The sequence below is a fragment of the Equus przewalskii genome, chromosome 4, assembly GCF_037783145.1.
Source record: "Equus przewalskii isolate Varuska chromosome 4, EquPr2, whole genome shotgun sequence".
In the NCBI taxonomy this organism is placed as follows: domain Eukaryota; kingdom Metazoa; phylum Chordata; class Mammalia; order Perissodactyla; family Equidae; genus Equus; species Equus przewalskii.
This window is the reverse complement of record NC_091834.1, coordinates 84975578-84999038: the sequence shown is the minus strand read 5'-3', so window position 1 is coordinate 84999038 and position 23461 is coordinate 84975578. Positions and strand designations below refer to the sequence as shown.

At 43.9% G+C, this 23461-nt stretch overlaps 2 protein-coding genes across 5 annotated transcripts in view; one reads left to right on the top strand and one right to left on the bottom strand.

Moving 5' to 3' along the window:
- COPG2 (COPI coat complex subunit gamma 2) overlaps positions 1-716 on the top strand; it is a 120825-nt gene extending 120109 nt beyond the window's left edge. The window contains exon 24 of the mRNA XM_008512905.2: positions 113-716. Coding sequence (XP_008511127.1) covers positions 113-243 — 131 coding nt within the window. The 3' untranslated portion in view covers positions 244-716. The remainder of the gene's footprint in view (positions 1-112) is intronic.
- MEST (mesoderm specific transcript) lies at positions 621-19380 on the bottom strand. Of its 4 annotated transcripts, none has more exons than XM_008512926.2 (12): positions 19157-19380; positions 10406-10560; positions 8645-8724; positions 8161-8238; positions 7901-8037; positions 7670-7728; positions 6238-6278; positions 5627-5697; positions 5270-5371; positions 3814-3890; positions 2857-2920; positions 621-1916 (listed from the first exon to the last, which is right to left on the bottom strand). In XM_008512926.2, exons 2-12 carry the CDS (start codon positions 10557-10559, stop codon positions 1799-1801), a joined length of 981 nt encoding a protein of 326 aa, XP_008511148.1. In that variant the 5' UTR covers position 10560; positions 19157-19380; the 3' UTR covers positions 621-1798. The 4 variants fall into 4 exon arrangements, with proteins under 4 accessions (XP_008511148.1, XP_070472707.1, XP_008511139.1 ...); XM_070616606.1 differs by lacking the exon at positions 19157-19380 and adding an exon at positions 14475-14617; XM_008512917.2 differs by lacking the exon at positions 19157-19380 and adding an exon at positions 13698-14012.
- Positions 19381-23461: the final 4081 nt, after the last annotated feature.

The window sequence follows — 23461 nt, the reverse complement described above, 5'->3', positions numbered from 1 at the left end:
AGAAAAGCAAAACTAAAATAATAGAAAGGAAATGCAGGCAGAGCATGATAACTTTCATTATTCAGAGCTTTTCTTGAGTTTTTAATCTGGTTCTCCTCACCTTTCCTCTCAGGTGTATACAGAGGTGGCTATGATCTATTGGTGAGGTCCAGGCTGGCCTTGGCAGATGGAGTGACCATGCAGGTGACTGTCAGAAGCAAAGACGGAACACCTGTAGATGTTATCTTGGCTTCTGTTGGATAAGTTTTCACTGGGCAAGATGAAATTGATGTACACTTCACTGTCAGTGGGCTTTTAGGCTAGTGGCATGAATTTCCCAGAATCATAAAGATTAATGATTTTGGAGAAGCAAATTAGCTGTTTGGCCCTGAGCCAACAGATCAAGCAAATGTCTGTCGTTGTGCATGTCTTTTTTTTCCCCCCTTTTTCTTTTTATTACACTTGGTCAACTTTGGTCTGATAGTACAGCTTTGGGTGATCTTGAAAATCAAATACTATCCTATACCCCAGCTGCTTAACTTCATTATATTCTTTAATTTAATGTGTGTCTGAAAGCTCCTGGCAATGTTGGAAAGCTCTTATCCCAGAGGGGTGGTGGGGGAGGGGAAGCCAGAGTCCACTTTTGTCAAAATTCATTTTTATTAATAGAAAATAAACACTTATTCCAGTTTCAGTTATACTTGAAGTTGCTAATAAAAAAAAAGAATTTAAAATAATCACTTAATCCTGTTTTGACTAAAACAATGAAACTGTGGCTTAAAAAAAAAGTATTCAGCACCATTTGCTCATAGGCCTTTCAGAATTTGTTCTTAAAGTTTCTGGAACTTTCCTGTCTGTGAAGTACAGGAATTGCTAAGCTACATGAGGAAGCCTCTCTGGGACAACCAATGAGAAGTTAAGCAGTCATCATAAAAGGAATCACTGTACATTCGGCAGGTCACTTGGACTGCACAACGATCCCCTCCCCTCCACTTTATCTCAAGAGGGACACGCTTCTAAGCACTGAAGTATGAAGAGCTAGACTGTTATTTGCTGTTTGAATTTCTCTTTCCAGCTAATAACAGTAAATCTCTGGCACAGATGTTATTGGTCCTTAATGTCCTGTGATTTTAGGAAATTCTGTAAATAGTTTGGATTTAGTTCAATTTATTCAGAAATTAAACATGTTTAATAAGGTTCACTACTCTGCCAGAATAAGTGTCTGCTGGTTTAGTCTCCTTATAAAATATATATAATACATGTAGCTAAATCATAGTCTTAAAGTAAACTTAGAATACTGCATTATTTAAACCAAAACCTATTTTAACAAAATGTCTACTGCTTAGAGAACTTAAAAAAGCATGTGCCCTTAAAGCCATTCAAAGGAGAGGTGAGGACACACCATTTCCTCACTCTTTGTTATATGATTCCAATTGGGGTTGGGCCAGAAATTAGCATTTCTAAATATTTCAGAAAAGTCCATAGAAATGTTAGACTTTTATGCAAAAGAATGTCTGTCTGTTTGTCTTTCTGCATCAGTGAGTAATCATGCTCATCAGAATTTCCTAATAACACAAAAACAAAGGCAAGTCCATACACTGGATCAGATGTCAGAGGAACGGAAGGTGGACTATCAGGTCACCCTTAGTCAGAGCCTCTGCTGGCTTTTTACTATATACTCTTCACCAATGTGAGTCAGGTGGACTTTTGTGAGAATAGGTTTGGTGGCCAGGACCTCTTTTGGGCATTTCTTCCTAAGTGAAATACACAATAGATAAGGGAGTAGGGGAGGTAATACAGGGAAGCTACTCTTTCCAGCTCAGAAGGAGTTGATGAAGCCCATATATGCATTCAAGAAGCCCATGGGATCCTCTAGCTGTGGATAGTGGCTAATGTGGTCATCCAGAATCGACACTGTGGACCGCGGCAGCGTTTTCCTAGTGGAAGAGAACAGCATGTAGGTGAACTTGAGGCTGGAGGGAGGGAGAGGGATGTAAGCCAGTGGGCAGCCCCAGTAAATGCCCCTGTGGACACAACATACTGGAAGGAACCAACAAAGAGCTTATTCACCTTCTACTTTGGAATTATCTTAGGCAGATAAACTTGCCAGTTCCATTTATGACATATACAGACTAGTTTTTATATTTTCAAAATCCAACAGACAAGTAGAAAATATAATACTTTTCTAACACATGTAGAAGCAGGATAACATCCAGCTCCTTAGAGAAGCATGAGGCATCAAACAAGTGGGCCACTCAGCAACTCATTATCCAAGTAAAGGTAACAAAAGACCTTCCTTAACCCTGGAAGGAGATGAGAGAGGGTATTTTGTTTAAAATTAAATGCAGGCTGTTTACTACTAGGTGTTTCTACTAGGCCATATGAAGGTATGGAACATTCTTATGTGACAAAGTCAAGATTTCATATTCCGACACCTTCTGACTAAGCACCTAGTGAAAATACCAACCAGTGAGAAGGCACTTTTCCACAGTGAGCTCTTAATCTCGCCTTGTAGTCTGCTCAGCTGAGGTCGGTAAGTTGGCTTTACAATCACACTAAAGCAAACATTTCTCATACACTTTTACCCACTTCCATTCCTTGGTTCGCATGATAGCTTTTTCTTACCTGTACAGCTAGGAATATGTAGAAGCACTGACAGTGAAAATAGGCTGAATAAATCAAGAGAACATATAACTGACTTTCTTGATCTTTACATTTATATGAGAGTAAGTTTCCCCAACTCATCCTTTTATTCTATGTTTCCTGGATGAACAGCCAATGAGGTCAGTGGCTAGAGCAACAACCCTGAACAGACAATCCTGCTCACCACTGTCAGGATGAGGAACTGACAAACAAAGACCCCTGAGGGAGACTCACCTGTACAGCTCCAAAAACTCTGGATAGGGATTCACAGGATCCAAAGGCCCATAGATAAAATGAACTAGGAAAGAGAAGAGGAGTGAATTACTAATAGCTCTCACATTCATTCTCCTACCCCGACACTAAAATTATCCCTCCAAAAGAAAGATTTTCTTTAAATGAATTTTTCTTTATGATAGAAAACCTAGCTTCTTTCGATAAGTAGGTTATAAGAAACTTTTGGGAATAAGCCTAAAACTTAATCCATTTGGGACACAGTCTCCTGTATACAGCCATTTAGTCCCTTCTTCTGTACCCTGGACCAAAAGGAGTAAGTCCCACTTTCAACGTGGTCTTTCTACAAATCCAGGATCCTGTCATTCTTTAAGTCTCTCTCTTCAGTTATAATTGACCCTTGACAGTTGAAATCAACCATTAATTTCTTGAGTGCTAACTACCATGTGTGTGACACTGCACCGACTTTTTCTTTTTAAACCTGTAAGAATGAAGAGACAAATGAGCAGAAACTACCTATAGCCTCTTGATTAGTAATGTAAACAGACTTCCATCTCAGCAATTCAGTATTTAATGTGGCAGCCACTGACAATGCACAGCACAGAAACCAGTCTAACTCCACTCCTGGCAGTGACACCAACTACCTTTGCAAGAGTATCTCAATGTTTTATATACTTCACTCTACAACACATGTCACTGGTGTTCCAGATGTTGGGAGTAGGGTTGGCAGATCACATAAAGGGTGACCAGTTAAATTTGAATTTCAGATATAGTGATTTTTTTTTTAGGTATATGTACCAAGTATTGCATAGCACATACTTATCCTAAAAAAGTATTTGCTGTTTATCTAAAATTCAAGTTTAGCTGGGTGTCTTATATTTTTATTTGCAAAGTATGGCAATTATTTTAACCCCATTGTCCCTCAGTTTTCCTATCAAGATGAAATATAGAAATACTCACTGGGAATAGTTACAGAGGCAAGTGCTCCCACCCAGCGTCTTCTAAACTTTTTCCGCTGATTGATGTACTGTAAGAGACTATAGGACAGGTAAGTCGGCAAGAGTAGAACAAGAAACTTTTATTGTTACAGGAATCCAGAGGCCTGATATGAGCCACAAGGAACATAATATATGTTTTCTTAATCCAGAAGCAACTTGGCATTCCTGGGAATGGCCTACTTAATATGCCCATTTCAGTTAACTTTTAGAGTTAACCACCATGTAGCCATGGCACTGATAATGCCTACTATCAATGTAAGAATTAAGGTTTCTTTGTGTTTATTAATCAGGGAATGAGATCTGGGAAGCCTGGAAGTTAGTTTGGGTTACATGTGACTAAAGCCTGGGTCTAAGGTTCCGATTGTGGCTCTACCACTAACTAGCTCTGTGCCTCAAAGGTGTAACACATACCTTTCAACCTCCATTTCCTTGCCTTCAAAATAAGAGGACTGAACTACATGATCTCTAAATTGACATTTACTTCTAAAATTCTAAGTGTGGAAGTTCACGAGCACAAAGCTTCGTTCTCTGCATTTCATCTGACCACAGACAAAATGAAAGAGAATTTCCCTTCCTACAGTGTTAGGATCATTGCCACATTTTAGAACTCAAACTCATGTATTCTAATTATTCTGCCTGGCAACTCCAGGAGTTAGGAACGCAAATATTACCTCTTAGAAATGGTATTTACTTTTTGGAAAGGAGAGTATAAGAGAATTTTAAAGGAGGATTTTGTTTTCAATTTTTTATATTACAATTCAGGGACCCCATGGAGGTTGGAGAGGGAGGGAGGAATGGCTTCCTCTGCCTCACAATTTCCAGCAAAGCCATCAGTTAAAACTCTGGAAGCGACGCTGACCAAGCTGGCAGAAGGATGGAGCCTTATCTCACATAGTTATGGAGATCACCATCTCTAGGGTCCCCTGCAAAAGCAGCTACATTCTCATTTGAACCAGTGCATGGGAATCCTTTGTTCAGATGGAGAAATCTACCCTCTCAGTCCCTGTTGCTATAGAAAAGATAGGAAAAAAAGAAGAGACTTGTACTTTAAGAGAGGTACTAAGTGCCTTTCACAACTATGATTAGACACTTTGAAGCATTTAATATTAACAAAAAGTCCAAAAAAGGATTTGCCAAAGTCAGTCAGCCAGTTACAAACTGAATTAGCATTAGAATTTGCAGCTGTTTATCCAAACTTTTTGTGCCACGTGGTTTAGGCTCAGAGCTCACTCTATTCTCAATTTCTTTCTTCTTAGAAGGTACAGAGCATGACTTTTTTTGGTTCACCTCGTAGGTCATAACCAACCTTTTTGTGAGAGGGAACGAGCCAGCAAGGAACAGAAGAAGCAATCCCACATCTTTCCCCACTTTCCCAAAAAAACCCTCTCTGGAAACCAAAGCAAAAGGTTATTTCTTACCTGTCGATAACTAAGTTGCCATCATTGTTGCGTATCCCTGCCCACATGTCCCACAGCTCACTCTCAGAGGGTCGCGTGTATGGCCCAAAGACTGGGGTGAGACTGAAAAGAGTCCAAAAAAGCAGAAAAATTAAGTGTAAGAAGAACCCAGAATGTCAAATATGACTGGAACCTCAGGGGTCATGTAGTCCGACCCTTAACTGATTTACGAATTCCTTCTACTGCTCCCCTGGCAAGTGGCCAACACCTTTGCTTTAAAATATCAAACCCCAGGATTTGGCCCAGAATTTTAATGGCAGCAACTTTTCACTACATTGTTCCTAGGCTGTAGTGAATCAGTCTTTGACAATGACTTACCCACGAGAGAACACAAAGAAGTTCATCAATCGTGTGAGGATAGGGGACAGCACACCTCCATCTTTGAGAAGCTGGAGGTAAATAAGTAAAAGTGAAAAATCAAGACTCGAGAGGAAGAAGACAAGTAACCAGAACAAAAGGTTTTATAGCAGGAACTAAAAAAGGACTTTAGCCAAATCTCCTTCTACTGAAAAGTTTGGTCGTTAGCTTTCAGTTTTTTGTTTTGCCTACCCACATTCTTCTCTCACGGAAGACAAACTTATTTCTCATTCCCTGTAAGATTACACTTCTACACTTCACTAGATCCCTAAGACTTTTAATTGATATATTCAACTTTAGACTAGGATCCCAATTTGTTCAAACATCATGCTGATAACACAAATCTTTAGATAGCCATATTTCTCCAAATATTTGTTGATCTCTTCTTCTCAGAAATAGTTTTAGGCTTTATGTAGGGGCCACTTCCACTGCTTTATTTGCCTAAGGTAAAAACAAACTTCATTAATGTAAATTCATGAAGAGAAGGATTTTAACTATGGCCCTTATAAAGGTCCCAGCCTTACTTAGTGAAAGTCTGAAAAACTAAAGATCTATTCAGTGGAGTAGCCAACCTTTTGGAGAAGGAGAGGACGGTGAGTCTCAGGAAATATACCTGTAGGAAAAGAGACTTATGTAAGTCATTTACCAACAACTTCAGGCCAAACACAGGCCCATTTTTGGAGACTATCCACCCTATTTACTGTCACCTTTGGGGCCTTTGCTGCCAAAAACAGAATTACAAATAAAAACTCAGAACTGTCATCTAATTACTTCTCCAGGGAATTCTGTGTTTAACAGGTAAAACTGTACCCCACTGGGATTACGTTCCCCATTGGAAAACCAGAGAAACGGGAAAAGTAATATACCTGGTCACCATACTACTGATGACTAGGCTCTGACTCCCCTCAGTGTTTCCTCCCATTCCTCAGAACACAGAGTGTTGTTTATGGTTTGGGCAGCAAAAGAAACCAGAGATTTTTCAGGAAGTGTAGGTCTTTAAAAAAAAAAAAACCTAGACTTTTTCCTTCTCCATTTTTCTCTAGTCAGTGGGAGAAAGCCAGGTGATGAAGGGACAGACAGACTCCTTTCCCAGTCTGCCCTTAAGGTATTCAGGGGATATCTGGATATTCATGGATTTACAAGCCAGGCTCAATAGCGTGCAAAGAAAAAGAAACATCTCCAAAAGGTCTAATCAAGAGTTCACTAATTTCTGGGGCCCATGGCCAAGTGGTTAAGTTCATGCTCTCTGCTTCGGCGGCCTGTTTTGCGGGTACAGATCCTGGGCGTGGACCTAGCACTGCTCATTAAGCCATGCTGAGGTGGCATCTCACATAGCATAGTCAGAAGGACCCACAACTAGAATATACAGCTATGTACTGGGGGGCTTTGGGGAGAAGCAGCAGAGAAAGAAGATGATTGGCAACAGATGTTAGCTCAGGTGCCAATCTTCAAAAAAAAGAAAAAAATATATATATATAAAAAAGAGTTAACTAATTTCTAACTGAAAGTCAGCACTGCCATCAACTAGAGTTTCTGAAACAAACCACAGTAGTATTAGAAGTACCTCTGGCTTCATCTCAAATGTCGGCATAACTGCATCCCCATCTCAAATATTTCACTGCAGACACGGTGAAATACTGACACATCTCACTACTTCTCATTAGAGTGGTTACCAGACCCACCACTAGATTTTGCTATGTAATGCATTAAAAAAAAAGCATGTTCCTACAATACAGCTTTTTCTTAACTATATGTCAATATAATCAGTTTCCTTTGTAATCCTATTAATTTTATTTCCTATATTTAAAAACATTATTCTGAGAAAGGGTCAATAAATCTCATCAGACCACCAAAGGAGTTCATGGCACAAAAAAGGTAAAGATCTCCTAGTTTAATTGTGTCTGCTTGCAACATCATTGGATTACCATTTAGACATCACTGTGAGGTCTAACCCTGGCCCTTGTAGGCTACACCTCACTTTCCACTGACCACCAAGGCAGTTACCTCCATTTGACAGACAGAGACTCTTGATTGTAAGCCGACCAGATCGATTCTGCTTGAACCTAAAAGAGGGGAAGGAAACACACATCTGAGTGGACTTAGACCAATGCAGCACCTAAAGACAAACTCCCAAGAGGGAAAAGGGCTAGAAAGAATCCAGGAACAATTTACTTTCCCCAGCATCTTAAACAAGTGAACCTTGTGAATAGTACAGAAGTCGATGGCTTCACCGACCTATAGAGCAGCTCCTGAGCAACGGTGTCTCCATAATCATGAGACAAAAGGTTGATCCTGCGGTTCTGGAGCCCCAGGTGCCGCAACAGCGCCTCCACGATGCTGGCCTGCTCAAATATGGAGTAGTGGTGTGGTCTCTAAGGAAGGGAGAGCCCAGAGAGACAGGATAAAGTCATGAATGCAGGTCTGTCTGCCAGCCTGACCCCTCCGTGCTCACCTACCCCCACCCTCAACTCTGGTCCCGTCGAGATGCTGCTCACCGGTTTGTCACTGAAGCCAAAGCCTAAGAAATCAAGGGCAATCACTCGATGGAACCTCAGGGTCAGACCTTCCCAAATCTGTCAGAAAGAAAGAGATGACTCGGACTTTCTGCCCCTGCCCCTCCTCTTCTGCCACCTACAGCAGCATGGGAGTTCCATCTCCACCTCAGTGCAGCAAGCAGACTTGGATAAAGGGAAGACCTCATGAAGCCACCATAGGCCCACAGATGAGCCTCTTGGAGAGTGCTTTATTCCTAACAATTAATCTCTCTTGAGGGAGGAACTCTAGCATTTTTAACTTGGCAATGATCCTTCCCAGATTGCCAGAGCGTTTTACTCCCTTACAGTAAATGAGAAACAGTTCTAATTTAATTCTGTTTTATTAAGCAATTCAAATATGCAAGAGCCTTCCAGTGCCGACAACGAAATCCTTGATTTTGGATATTCAGAGACATAGTAGGACCTAGAAGTCTGATTTCATTACCTTGTACCAATCGTAGCTGGATGTTGGGAAGCCATGTAAAAGCACGACTATCTCCGGACTTCCAACGACACCCACAGAGTCTAGGAAGAAGGGGAGAGACCGGTTAGGCTGACTCCTTGTACAAATAACCTTGAAGATATTAAATCTAAGTAATCAGGTATAATGGACAAGAAACCTGCCCAAATTAATGAAACTAAAGTAACAGATTTCTTTTTAAAATGCAAGCTGATTGCTTAAGGTAAAAAACAGGCATTTGATGATTTTTTTAATCTGTACATTAAAAAGTTGTAAATCGCATGCTTTATATGAAAACACTTGAAGGCAGTCTGCTTACTTTCACCTAGATTTTTTTAAAGTATTTCCCCATTTCTCCCTTTATTCTGTATTATTAATATGCAAATTGTTTTTCACAGTAAAAAGTACACTTTCATAGTTAAAAGTATACAGTCACAATACATAAACTACAAATTCTTCATACCTTATCATTAATGGTCTCACAAAAATTCTCTAAATTATAGCAACCCTTCCTCAGCCCGCCAAGCACCTGAGTGTATGCTGCTTGTCCTGCACTTTTGTTTCCCGCATAGGAGACTCAATCCACTACCAAAAGCATAATCCTCAAACTATTGCAAAATGCTAACAACTCTAAAAAAGGGTTAGTCAATACAGACATGAACATTTTTTCATTTTTTAAAGCACAGACATCTTTCAAATCAGCCAAACATTTAAACAGTAAAATACCTTGCTAAGAGATTAAAACCAACACATTCATACACTGCCAGTGCCATGAAAATTTGATTAAGATTTGCAAAAATAAATTAGAAGCAATTAAAAATTTTATATACTTTAGCCTAGGAGTCTTATTCGTGAGAATCTATGCAAATAAAGTCATTCCATTTACACTAGTATAGTTTGAAAATATAAGGAAAAAATAAACATTAACAATTGAAAACACTGAAAAACTGGAAACAACCTAAATTACCAATATAAAGAAAATTATATACTTACTTAATTGGATATAGCAAATGAGAGGAGGTCAGGAGCAATAATGAAAAACGGTTTATGACAAACATTTTTCGTTATTGCTCTTGACCCCCGCTCAAAAGAAATCTTTCCCAATCTCGCTTCTCATTTTCTTTAACCTATGAGATGAGATGAATGGCATCTATCTCCAAGTACTGTTGTGAAGATTAGATGAAATAATGAAGGTTGAAAACATAAGTCAATGCCTAGCATATGGTAATTACTTGATAAGTAGCAGTCATAACAATAATTATCATTAGCATATTAATTCATACAAATGTAAAAGACTTAAATCACATTTAGTTATGCATATAACAAATAATCTTTATAGAAAACAATAAAATCAAATCAGGAATTCGGGGAGGAACAAAACCAATGGTAACTATATCGACGAATACTGTTTATATTACCTGACACGGGGGGAGCTCAAAAGAGAAAACCAGTATTTATAAATACAAGTCAGGCTTCAAAGAAAAATTATACTAAAAAGTCAGTTCTATAGAGATTAGAATTTCAATTCTACCTCCCCCACCACCCCTGCAAGCAGTTTCTTTGAGTTTCCCTGCTATCAGGTTAACGGGAAGAATTAGTCTATTCCTTAAAGCACACTACACAGAAAAAGGATTTTTCCCTCCTTGATCACTGAGGGGTAACAGAGACCAATGGACACAAAATAAGTACCTCAGTGGGACCTACAGGACCTATGCAGGCCAAGCGTCCCAGCAGTCCTGTTCTTACCTTGGTAGAAGATGCGCAGCCCCTTGTAGGTGAAAAATTTGCCTGATGACTTCCATGAGTGAAGAGCAGGGGAGAGCTGGGGGGGCGGAATGTGCAGATAGGCCGCAAGCAGGGGCACAGCCAGCAGCCCCACCTGGACCCACCACTCCCTCATCCTGTCGGAAAATCAGAGACCCAGGTAAGCAGTCAGGTGATATCGCCCACACTTCTGCAAGCCCCAACTGGTAAGATGGGATGGGAAATCTCTGTACTACACGGTGACTACCTTGCCCTCCACGTGAACACAGCAGAAAGTTTACCAAGAAGAATGTAAGCACATCTCTGCCAGCTGCGGCAATCACCATATTTGCTCCCCATTCTAATTTTAAGGAAAAAATAAATTATTGTAATATGTAATCTTCCCCCTCTCCTTCAGCCCTCTTTAATCGCTCAGCCCCTCCCCCTGTGCTCTTCCCAAAACCTGCTCAAGAGGATTTATGTAAAGTAAAAGGAAGGTTACTTAAGTATTGTACATATTTTCATGGGCTTTTATCAAGGCTTCCCAGGAAAAAAGTAATAAAATCCTTCATATTTACTCTAAAAGCTCTACCACCTACCTACTAGCCCCCACCAGTAAACTTTTATTTTTTAACTAATTTTAGTTAACTAAAATTTTTTTTAACTAATGTTTAAAATATATATATGTAGTAACATCATATGTCCTTAAGCAGAGAGCTGCTCTTAATTTTTTAATATTTATCAACCCTCTGACCCTAGTGAGGCCCCTTTTGGTACTAGTTTCTGGATTTGTGCTGAGAAACTGCCAGGGTAAAGAGTCTGAAAGTTAAGGAGAGCTGTCCCTGGTCTATTCCAACATAAGCAGCTTTGTCATGACCCTTAATATCTGATCTCTTGAGAGGTCAGGGAAGCAGATTATATTTCTGCTTTTCTTAGCAGACTCTTGAGGAAGCTCCCATGTATTTAATTTCTTAGGGCTCTCCCCGCCGCCCCCCCCCCACCTCCAAATAATAATAATAACAATAAGACAGAGCTCATACCTAATATCTGGGAGTGGATTCTGTCGATGGAAGGAGAGCACTGGTTTGCACTCCCCACCTTCCCATGCCCAGGACTCCAAAGGTCCAGGGCAGTTTATCCACAATGACAAAGAGTGCCAAAGAGGAATCAGAAACAGCTTCCTCTGCTCCTAGCTTATGATTCCTGGTGGTCACCAGGGAAAAAACTTTCAGTAGAATGGAAGTTACCTCAAAACAGCCAGAATGGAAATATCTTTCAAAACTAAAATAAGAGTTGTCAAGAAAACAGAGCTGGCAATAAGGGAAATTAATTGTCGAAAGCCCTGGGGGAAATGGCCTTGTGTCTGTACACACACCCTCCCAACATATTACCTGTAATCTGGCCACAATTGCTGCCCATCACAAACTAATCCAACTCACAAAATAATTTTTTTTAACTCTAAAATAAATAAATAAGCCTGTGGTTCGACAGTGGTAAAATCATCACACCTGTTATTAAAGAATCTCAGCTCCTTTGCTTATTTTTAGGCATCACTAGGGCAGTCCTTTTTTTCTTTTCTTCCTTCCAGAGTACCTGTCCATAAGCAGACCCAGTGATTTGGTTCTGCCTTTCAAGGTAATATTAGAAATGATTCAAAAAATGTCTAGAACATGCCCATTCTATCATAATTTTCACCCCACCATAGTAGCAGGCTACATCCCAATATCTCCTTGAGATGAGATGACAAGCATTAGGTTTAGATGATCATTTCTCAGAGCTATCTGTCCTATACTTCAGCTCACACATTTTCACGTTCGCATTTCATCACTCCTTATCCCCATGCTCCTCGTCTCACTCATTCAGGGCTGCCAGCAGCCGAATATCTGCAATGACTCAGCAGAGAGCCAGGGAGGGGCTACTAGAGAAGCAAGCGGAAGGAGCCCCCCCACGGGCGCAGGGAGGGGGCAGGGGAACGACACACACACACACACTCTGCTCCTGGACACCCCACCCTCCACACTTTCCTTCTCTTTTACTCCAAGAAAGCAAAGAGGCAATCCCTCAGGAAGCCGTTTTCTGTCTTAATTATCTCAGGAAAAATGCCCCAACGACATTTTACAATTTTCCGTAGGGAAGCAATCTGGTAGTCAATAGCAAAAATGAATTAAACATTTTTTTACCAAAATCTCCATTATTTGATGATCCATGAGTCAAGAGTATAAATTCAACAAACCCCCCAACAAACCTTCTGGAAATTTATCAACCTTTCCACGTCTTTATTTCTTCATCTTGTAAATAGGAAAAATACACTCATTTGGTACCACCAAACCTGCCCACTTTACAGCATCGCCGTGAGCCTATGTACTTTGCAAACCAATGCAAACAATTCACGTGTAAGATTATAACAGTTTGGTCCCATCTCCATTCTCACTTGGCTTCTTGTTACCGAAATCTCAAAAATACTTACGTCTCCGTGATAAGGCCGTGAAAGTTCTCGTCACACCTATGCGGTAACTCTCACCACGACACCAGGGTCTCGAAATCCTAAATTGCGCCACAGCAATACTGGGTCTTGAAATCTTAAAATGCACCAAGGCAAGACCAGGGCCTCGAAATTCTATATCCTGCAGGGCGATGCCGAGATCTAGAAATCCTAAATTGCGCCACAGCAACTCTCGGGTCTTGAAATCCTAAATTGTACCACGGCAATACCAGGGTCTCGAAATTCTAAATCGCACCAAGGCTTTGCAGAGGTCTAGAAATCCTAAATCGTGCCAGCGTAATATCCGGGCGTTAAAGTCCTAAATCGCACCAAGGTGAAACCAGGGTCTAAAAATCCTAAATCGCGCGAGGGCGATGCCTGAGTCTAAAAATCCTAAATCGCATCAGAGCAATACTAGGGTCTAGAAATCTTAAGTCACGCGAGGACGATGCTGGAGTCTAGAAATCCTAAATCACGCCAGGGTGACACCAGGGTCTAAAAATTCTAAATCGCGCCAGGGCGACACCGGGGTCTAAAAATCCTAAATCGCATCAGAGTGATACCAGGGTCTAGAAATCCTAAGTCAGGGAGATTCGGCGTTCGTGCAAGAGTGACATTCCCTCCTTGGTAGGCTGAGCAGGCTCAGAGGACCGGAATGCGCGCCCCCTGCCCCCGGTGGGGTTTTCCCTCCACTGCGGAAGTCGGGGTCCGGCAGCTCGGACACACAAAGTCCCCACGCGCTAGCCCGCACCCCAGCCGGGGACAGCGGCTCCAAGCCAGCCACACCCCCTGGCGCCTGCCGCGCACACCCACCTGCGGAGGCGATCTCGGCGCACCATGGCCGCGTCTTATCCCATGCCGTCCGGCACACCCCTCCGGAGCACAGGGCGCGCCGTGGCGCCCGCAGCCGCGCAGGGCCGGCCGGCAGCGAGGCGCAGCCCACAGCCCGCAAGAGCAGCGGCGGCCGCGGCAAGCGGCGAGCAGCCACGCGGGCGCGCGCTGCGGCACTGCGCTAGGCGGCTGCCGCAGAGGAGGCGCCGCCCGCCGGGAGGCGCGGGACGTGCTGGTTGCCGCGGCAGCACCGAGCGAGTGGGCGCCGACTTTTAGAGCCCACCCGCGCCCCGCCCCTGGCCCGCCCACCGCGCCGCAGTGCCCCTCCCGCCGCCCCGCCACCCCTCCTCCTAGCCCCGCTGCTGCAGCAGGGATGGGGTGCCCCCCTCACAGCAGCTCCTCTGAGGGGGGCACCTTCAGGGGTGTCGACCCCCGCCAGCACCCTGCTGCTCTCTCACGGGGCCCCGAACCCTGAGCTCCAGGTCCTGCGCAGAAATCCTCCTCCAGCTACCTAATGCCACAGGAACAGACGACAGACCCCTGAGACCCCAACACCCCCCTTAGACCACCCACAAGCCCCCCAACCCCAGAGGTGGGCACTCGACCTCAGGCGCGGCGGGCTCAGGATGCCAGCTGTGGCGCCTTCTCCCGCCCCGCAGCCGCTCGAGGCATGGGTTCCGAACTGCGCGAGTGCCCGGCCTAAAGCAGTAGACCACGGGCGACCGACACCTTCTAGGTCCCTAACTAGGCTGGACCTACCCCGAGCTAATCGGCTGATTCAAGGGACGACCGCTACGGAGCAAAAAGGGCAAAATCTGAGCGAGGCCTGGGTTCTCTCACTGCTCCGCCGGCACCGCGGCGCGGGGCACGTTTGCTCTGCAGCAGCGCGACGTGGTCCGCATGCCAGAGCCCCACCGCAGCCCTCCCGCACCCGCTCCCAACAAAGGGCCGTCCGCGCCGCGAGAACGATCCTCGCCATCAGGAGCCGAAAGCTCCCCTTTATCCGTGTGAGGCTGAATCACAATGCAAGGGCCCCAGTGGTACAGGAAAGAGGGAAGGATTTTTTCCTTCATCTGTAATCCTTTAAAAGGCATCTATTACGCCTTTGAAAAGTGTAGAGAATCACAAAACGGCTGTGTTCATTTTCTGGCTGTAGACGAGACATTCTGACGAACGCGCGGGCCGCGAGCGAGCCAGGCGGCCCGGGCAGTGCCGGCTCCCTCCAGCGGGGGCGCTGCAGGCCTCTCCACCCCGCGCCCGCCCGGCCGCTTCGCCAGAGCGCGACTCCGAACGGCGGCGCAGGAGCCGGTCCCGCCGAGGCCACAGCACCTCACTGTGCGCCACGGAGCCGAGGGCCACCAACCAGATACACGGCAAACCACCTTCCATGAGCATGTCATCAAAACGGGTGGCGCAATCTAGTGTACACTTCTACTGGTGTCCGATTAAGAGGGTAGTGAAACAAACACTTGGGGTACCTACGGTGCGCTAAGAGCGGGGATACAGAGATGAACGAGAAACGGCCCCTGTCCCCGAGCGAGATGCTGACCACCATGGGGAAGACACATAAGAAGTGACCCGGCTTAAGTGTTCCCTTTAATTTCCTGGCAACATTTTGTGACGGGCTGCCCCCCTCCTCCTAACGGGTAAGGCCCTCAAAGGGCAAGCCCGAGTATTATTCCCCTTTTGTATCCCAGAGCCCGCCACAGCGCCGGCCACAAAGCAGGCCCCTAATAAATACTGCATGAATAAGGACAAGAATTTGAGGGAGCAGAGGGGAGGAAGTAATTAAGGGGAGGGGGAAGGGTTGTCTCGGATGATGAATAGATATTTGCCCGACAGACAAAGAGCATTCCAACCAGAGGGGTCGGCATTCGCGAAGCCCCGGAGCAGCGCAGGACCGCGCGCCCTTCCGGGAAAACTGCAAGCCCACTGGGCTGAGGCGCCGACAGGCGAAAAATTAGGCTAGAAAGAGTATTTCATTCTAAGGAGTTTGGACTTTGTCCTAAAGAAAATGAGAAGCCACAGACGGATTTAAACCCCTTATGGCCTTAATTGGTTACTTAACAAAATTTAAATTAGTCCCTTTACAAGTAGATTACCTATTTTAGCTAACCACCACCATCCTTTAAATACTGAATTAATTACTTAGCAAAATTTAAATCCTTCCTTTCAAGAGACTAAAGGGCTTTCTGATATCAACTAACGACAATAATCGCCTTTGCATGATATTTTGTTTCCTATCTATTGTCAATGCAACCTGTTAGTCCTACAAACAATTCCAAACTTTCCTTCTCAACAGCCAGAAGGATCAGCCACAAGATGAAGGCAATTGTGGATTTAATGGATTGAGTGCACACAAAGGATCTTATTCTGAAAGCCATGGAACACGTCCACCCACATCGAACAAGTGGGCAGACAGGAGGAGAGACCCTTTGGGGGACTGGGGAGGGGACCAAGGGAAGCTCTTGAAGACAAACAGAAATTCTAACTTGGATACTCAAAAGAAACCCTCCTGAACAGAGTGACTAGGGAAAATTTCCTTGGAGAACGAGGCATCGAGGTTAAGAAGGATCTCGAACCTGGAATGTGGTTAGGTGGAGAAGGCGTTCCTGCTTGGAACAACCTCTAGCACAGAGGCAAGGAGGCTGAAAAACACAGAGGATACTATGAGAGATCAACCTGGCTAAAGCCGGGAATTTGCTTTGGAAAGTCAAGACAGAAACGCTTGTGATAATGCCCCAGGAGCCAGGGAGTTAATGAGTTTTCTAAATGTGCCTGACTTACTTCCAGAGAGGAGCTTCCTCCACCGGGGGAGAATCTGGACCAAGGTATAAAACACTTGGAGCGCCTGAGAAAACATGTAACCATACATAAATCCAAAATCTGCCTCTGGCTTGCTGGCAGTGTACCCCTTCAGGTCTTGCACATAGACATCATACCTAACCGGCACCACAGGCAGCAGGGTCCCTCAGCCAGTAGCTTATCATGCATTCCTGTCACAGTCCAATTCTAAGACAGTCCCTCAGAAGAAGACCTCTGATTTGTGCAAAAATTAGCGTAGAAAGCTCAGCATTTATTAGCTCACTGATGTCCAACAGCAGGATGAGATCAGCAGGGCTGGTACCATGGCTTCACTAATCATATTTTTCTAACCCCAGTTTGAGACCCGTAATATGACAAACACAAGGATATTTACAGAGACAACAGGACAGAACTGGGACTGCCACTTTCAAGAGCCATCATTATTGATTCAAATAAACTAAAAAAGTTCAAGATGGGAGAAAAGTGGTTCAACAGCAGTCCAGTCAAAGAGACTTCAGAGTTTAGTTGACAGTGAGTCCATGGGATATGACTCCAAAAAAGCCATTGTAGATTGTAGGCTATAATTACAGAAGTACCCAGAATAAGCTAATCCTACTCTATTCTGATAGTTAGACCTCACAGAAAGTATTTTATTCTGTTCTACAGAGCAGATATTAAGAGACACATAGACAAACAGGAATTTGTTCAAAGATCAACTAAAATGCATTGCAAATTATGTCACTAAAGGTATAACAGCTCTCATATGTTAAGCTCCTACTACAGCATGGATCTTCACCCAGTTTATCCCTAATCCTCACAATAACCCAGCTAGATGAGTGTTTTCATCCACCTTTTTCAGAGGAAGATGGAGCAGCTCAGAGCACTAAGTGTTAGTATGTGAAGGAACTGGGAACTGAACGTAAATGTGTCTGGCTCCAAAGCTGGCGTTCTTTCCACCACCCCACACTGCCTCCCTGTTTAAAATAACTGGGCATGTTTCGTTGGAAGAAAAGAAGCCTTGTGGAGTGAGTGGAAGAAGGAAATGTGTTAGCAGTCCTCAAATATTTGTGGAAGCAGCATTAGACATTTCATTCTGTATGGCTCCAATGAGTGCAAATTGTAGAGAAACAGATGTCGATTCAACATAAAGAATTTTCCAACAGTCGGAGCTGTCTAGAAACTGAGTGGCTCAGCCATTTTGAGACCTGACAACTTCCCTGTCACTAGGGGCTGAGTAACCCTGTGGCACGCATGCAAGCTCTGGATGTATGCATACATGAATGACCTTTAAAGTCTTTTTCCATCTGAAAGAAACTTAAGGTTCAGAAAGGTATTGGAACTTGGCCAAGGTGACCTCTCAAATCCACAACAGGTCTTCCCTGGGGTCCCTCAGCCCAGAGCTCTTTGTACCACATGCTGTTTCATGCGGAGGGCAAGACAAACTGAAGAAATTATCAATAGAATCACATCAACCTCCCTCAACCAAGTTTAACCAATATATCCCAAAAGTGACTAGTGTCTTCCTTCCCCTTCAGGCTCATTTTTGGGTAAAAGTCTTTGGCTGCAAAACGTTCATAAGATGAGCGGTAGAGGAGAGAAAGCAAGGGAGCAGAAGACTGCATGAACCAGATCCCATGAATCTAAGTGAAACAGCAGTTTCTAGAGACTACAGTATTACTGGGCACCCCTACAGTAACTTTACACATGCTCTGCATTACTGGGCACATCCCATAATCCCACAGCTAAAGCATATCTTATACACTCACACAGATAAATAGGTTGAAGGATGCAAAATAAAATAGTCTCTTGCATTTTTACAGCTTTCTACCCTTTCACATATATTATCTCATCTGACGCTCACCACAGTCCTCTAAGGAAAACAGCTACTTTCTTTCAGACAGACAAGCAATTTCCTAGCTGCCTGGGGAAGAAAGGGCTATAGTATACGACTCTCTTTCTCTCTCTCTTTTTTTTTTTTTTAAAAAAAAGAGAAAACTACTTTTCACATGAGATTATCTTCCAGCCTGGATGAACCGACCCAGAAGCAGGTGTTCCGCTTTTCCTCCACAGCTATCATCACCTCCCACCCTCGTCAGCGGCCCTACCCACCGTGCCCTCCGGGCCCCCACCCCGCTCCGACCCCGGGCTTCTCCCGGGTCCCCTTCCCGCCACACTCGCGGCTCTCCCTTGCGGTGAACCACGCCCACCGGCCGCCCAGGCCCGGGCTGCACCGCCCTAACTACCCCGGCCGGCCCAGCCCCCGGGAACTCGGGTCCTGGTTCCCTGGAGGGGCGGTCAAGCCGACTAACAGAATGACTAAACGTGGTAGGGGAGTCGAGCGTCGGCGAGGGCTAAGGGATTTTTGTGTTCTCGTCCGACCCCGAGGTTCTGGGAGATGACCACCGAGGACCTCGCCCACGCGGCACACCTCGTGCAGCCACCCACGAACCCCAGAGGAGTCCTGCAAGCCCCACACATCCTGACGCCCTCCTGGGCCACTCTCACTCCAAGCTTGGTCCCCAGGACTGGTGTGGTGCAAGCACACTATCCAAATACCCCAAGTGTGGCCATACCTACTCTTCGGGTGGGCAGGGAGGGGATGGGGGAGGGTCACTCCTTCCCCGCCCGTCTCTTACCTGATTCAGGTAAGACTTGGGCTACAAGACTCCATGTTTGGGGGAACCGGTTGCGCATGCGCTTCCTGCGGTCAGAGGTGCCCGGCCTTACCCTAGTCCCCAGGGAAGACCCGGCCAGGCCACCGAATACGCGGCTCTGGGCTAGAGCGTCGCCAACTCCGCGCACCGGCCCATCGCCCCCCAGCCCAACATGTGCTGCCGCCTTCTACCTGCCAGGCGTCAGCGCCACCTATTGCAAAGGGTATGAAATGGCAGGCCGTGCCTTGGTAAAGAATCTAAGGGATTGGATAAGCGAGAATAAATTTTTATATGGTCTAATATGAGTACCTTTACGTGATAAAACTGAAGGCCAAAGAAGTGAGATTTTGGTAGTTATTAACTATGTAGAGATCTTTGGTGAGCCTTCCCTATCTCAGCCATTCCCTAACTTCATAGTTACCCTAAGACTCCTAAATCTATGAATCCAGGCTTACCCCAAGCTCTACATCCACGTATTTGCCTGCCTTCTGTTCGTCTTCACATGAATGGCCCGCACACATCTCATACCCAACAAAGGCTAAGTTAAACTCACTACCTTTTCTCTCTCTCCTCCTCCCCATACTACCAACTGACCCCTCTTCAGAGTCTGTGCTTCCTTCTATAGTCTCTATCTTGGTTAATGATATCACTATCCACTCCAGGCTCCCACACAATCACCAACATCTTTCACATAATGAAATGAGGCTGAAGTGCCAGGCAGCCTTGGGTACATATCCCAACAAGTTCCCTTCTTCCCCCTCCTTTTCATCTTACCTCCCAAGGATCTCTTGAGTTCGTCTTGCTTCCCTCCATTCACCCTACCATTTGCCCTTGTTCAGGCCTCATTATCTCTCACCTGGACTACTGCCTCCTAATTGGTTTCCAGGTCTCCATCATCACACTTTTCTAATCCATCATTCACACACCTGCCAAAGTGATTTTTCTAAACTGCAAATCAGATGACATCTCTTTTCTTCTTAAAACTCTTTACTAACCCCTGTTTCCAATGCAGAATTCAAGCTCTTGAGCTTGGCATGCAAAATGCTTCAAAATCTGGTCCATGCCTTTCTCTAGAATCTTCTCTCTTGCCCACCCCCAAGAACTTCATAATCTGACCAAATGTTACTAACTGTAGTTCCTTCCAAAATACTGTGTGGTTTCCTTTCTCCATGCCTTTACACACATGTTCTTTTCCTGTACCAAATACATTCTTCTTCACTTTGGCTACCTAAAAAATTCATTCCTCAAAACTCAACTTAGTTGTCACATCTTCTTACAAGCCTTCCCTGCAATCTTCCTACAGAAATAATCACTCCCTCCTCTGTGCTATCTCTGTCCCTTGTACACACTTCAACAGTTGCATGGACCACACTGTATTGTGATGATATTTGCATATTTGTCTTGTTTCTCCTACTACATTGCTGAGCTCCTGGAAAACAGGGACAACATCTTATTGATTTCTGAGCCTCTTGTGCCAACCAAGCATTTTACAATAATGATGATAAGAATGAATAATGATGATAAGAATGATCAACATTTGTTGATCACTACGCGCCAGACTCTGTACTAAACTCCTTGTCTAGGTTATATTATTTCATTGTGAGGATCACTCTATCAAAGAAGAACTATTATTATCCTAATCTTACCAGTGAGAAAACTGAGGCTTTGAAAGATGCAGGAGCTTGCCCAAGGTTGCAGAGCTGCTAAGTCGTGGAGCCAGGATTTGAACCCAGATGTGTCTGCTTGTGTTTATCTGTTCTTCAAAAAGGTTTGTAGAATTAAAATGATATTTGAAAAATCACAGATCATTTTTTAAAAGTACTAATGCTTACAGGGTTCATATATTTCTAAAGGGAAAACTCATAGCTCTTCTATTGTCGTGGATGGAAATAGAGTGTTCTAATTTAAATTAATGGCATAGAAGGCCAGATAAATACCCTTGATGTCAGGCTAAATGAGAAAACAATCCTGCTATTACTCTGTATAATCTCTTCGTAGTATATAAATGTTATGAATATTTTTGCTAAGGGACTGATGATAATAAGTAGATTTTTTCAAACCTCCTTCTGAGTAAGTGGGGGAAGAGAGATCTACACTGATTCACCATAGGAATGTTCAAGAAGTTACCAGAGATGGGGATACCAAGATATTGGGCGGGATGTGTGAGGTCTAGATGAGTTAATATGTGTAAAGCACTTAGAATAATGCCTGGCACATAGGAAGCATTATATTATTGCTGTTGCCATTATTATTGTTATTGTTGTTAAAAACTTCAATAGCTCCCAATCCAGGGGTAGAGATAAACACATAAGCTAATAAAAGGCAATGTGATGAATGAATAATACAGCTATCAACCAAGGTCTATGGGAGTTCCCAGAAAGGGAGGGGCAAATATCTGCCAGGGAATAGGGAGAGGGGCAGGGAACAAGACAGCACCCAGAAGTCACGTGACTGAGGATGGAGTTGCTAGAACCAGAGCAACACCATCTATCTTCTGCAGAAACATTTTATTTGTTGGCAACTCTTTACTGCTGAAGGCTCTATTTCTTAATACCTCTAATGTTTAAAGTTTCCTCACTATTCCAAACATTCTTTTGCCTCTGGCACAGCGATGGGGCCTTGGCCACTGGGTAAAAGAGCAAGACTTTCACCAAGATGACATAGGAATATGAAGGAGGGAAGAAGAGGTGACCAAAGCTTATGATGGTATGGCCCCAGACTTGCAGGAAGTTCCAGACCCACCAGAAGCCAAACTGGGATAATCAAGACTCCAGGAGAAGAAAGCACCTTCCCATCCCCCAGGCTCCAGGCCCTTCCTAGCAGAGGAGAAACAGTTGGGCACAGCCCTGGTGATATGCGCATCAAGCAAGAGGCAAGGGGTAGGCAGCGGAGGCCGTCATCCAACTTGGCGAGCGCTGCCCAAGAAGGCCCACCTTTTCCCTTCAAACCCATGCCAGGTGCCTAGCACACTAACCCAGTGTTTCCCAAGCCAAACAAGATGGAAGGCTGCTCAAAAGTCTACATTCTTTACCACAGGCCATTAACTTTACATGTAGGCAAAACATATTTATGTTCCTCCTGTTCTTCAATAAACAGAGTAAAGAAACTTTTCTGTGGGTAGTTCACTCTGGACCAGTGAAATGAGGGCTGCTATTCTGATGGGAATAACTAATGAGAGACGTACAGAAAAAAAGTTCAACATTAAACAGAGGAACACTGTTGATAGAGTTAAATAGATACAACTTTTTTGGAGGGCGTTTTGGCAATAGCTATCAAAATTGACCTGGCAATTCCACTTTGCCAAATTTATCTTATGTGTATATTCCCTGACACATGTCTAGGGATGAACAATGCTGCATTATTTGGAAAAAAAAAATTTTAACTGAAAATAAACATAAATTTCCATCTATAGGCTTCTGGTTATAAGGCTGTCTAGCATGCAAAGCTTCACAATATACATGAAAAAGCAAGCTTTAAAACAGTATGTATATTATAATCCTACTTGTGTAAAAACATATATATATATATATATATCCTATATCTAAATCTCTATATTTATATTACAATATTGGTGTATTTGTATATGTATTAGAAATGCCTGGAAAGATCCCTTTGTGGCAGATTGGCAGTTTAGGGACAAATGTAGTCTGCAGAGAGATTTGTTTCTTATGGGTTTTTATTGTTTTAAATTTAAATTTGAATGCCTTTAGGAAGGGCTCTCATACAGTCCTCTTTACTCTAGTATCTTACACCCTCAGTTGTTACCTGCCTGGCCCCTAAATGCAGGTAAGGCGACAAATGGCCACGTGTGGGGATAACTGGAGGGGTGCTTTGGTTTTTGCTTTCCACTTCTATGCTATAAGCAAACATGACTTTTATGACTTAAGGGAGGGTGGGGTAGGGACTGATGTGTCGGAGAGAAGGACTGGAGGAAAATAAGGATCCTGAAAGAAGAGGCACGCATTTGGAAGTTACCGCAATAGTCCAGATAAGGAGCAAGGAGAGTCTGAACTAGCCAGTAATATCAAGGATAAATTGTGAAACCCAGATGTGAAACTTTTCAAAAATCCCTTATCAGCCACTGCAGTTAAAAGAATGCACAGGTTCTTCTTTCTTCTTCCTTCTATCCCCATCATGAAAAATTGCAGCCTATAGTTTATCCCATGAGCCTCTGGGCAGGGCTCTGTTGTGCTCTGTGGGAATCCATCTCTGCTCATAGTGCTCCCGGAGAGTCTCATTCTCTTGTGCCTGTGAGTTAATTTCTTTCTCTTCACTGTGTTGGCAACC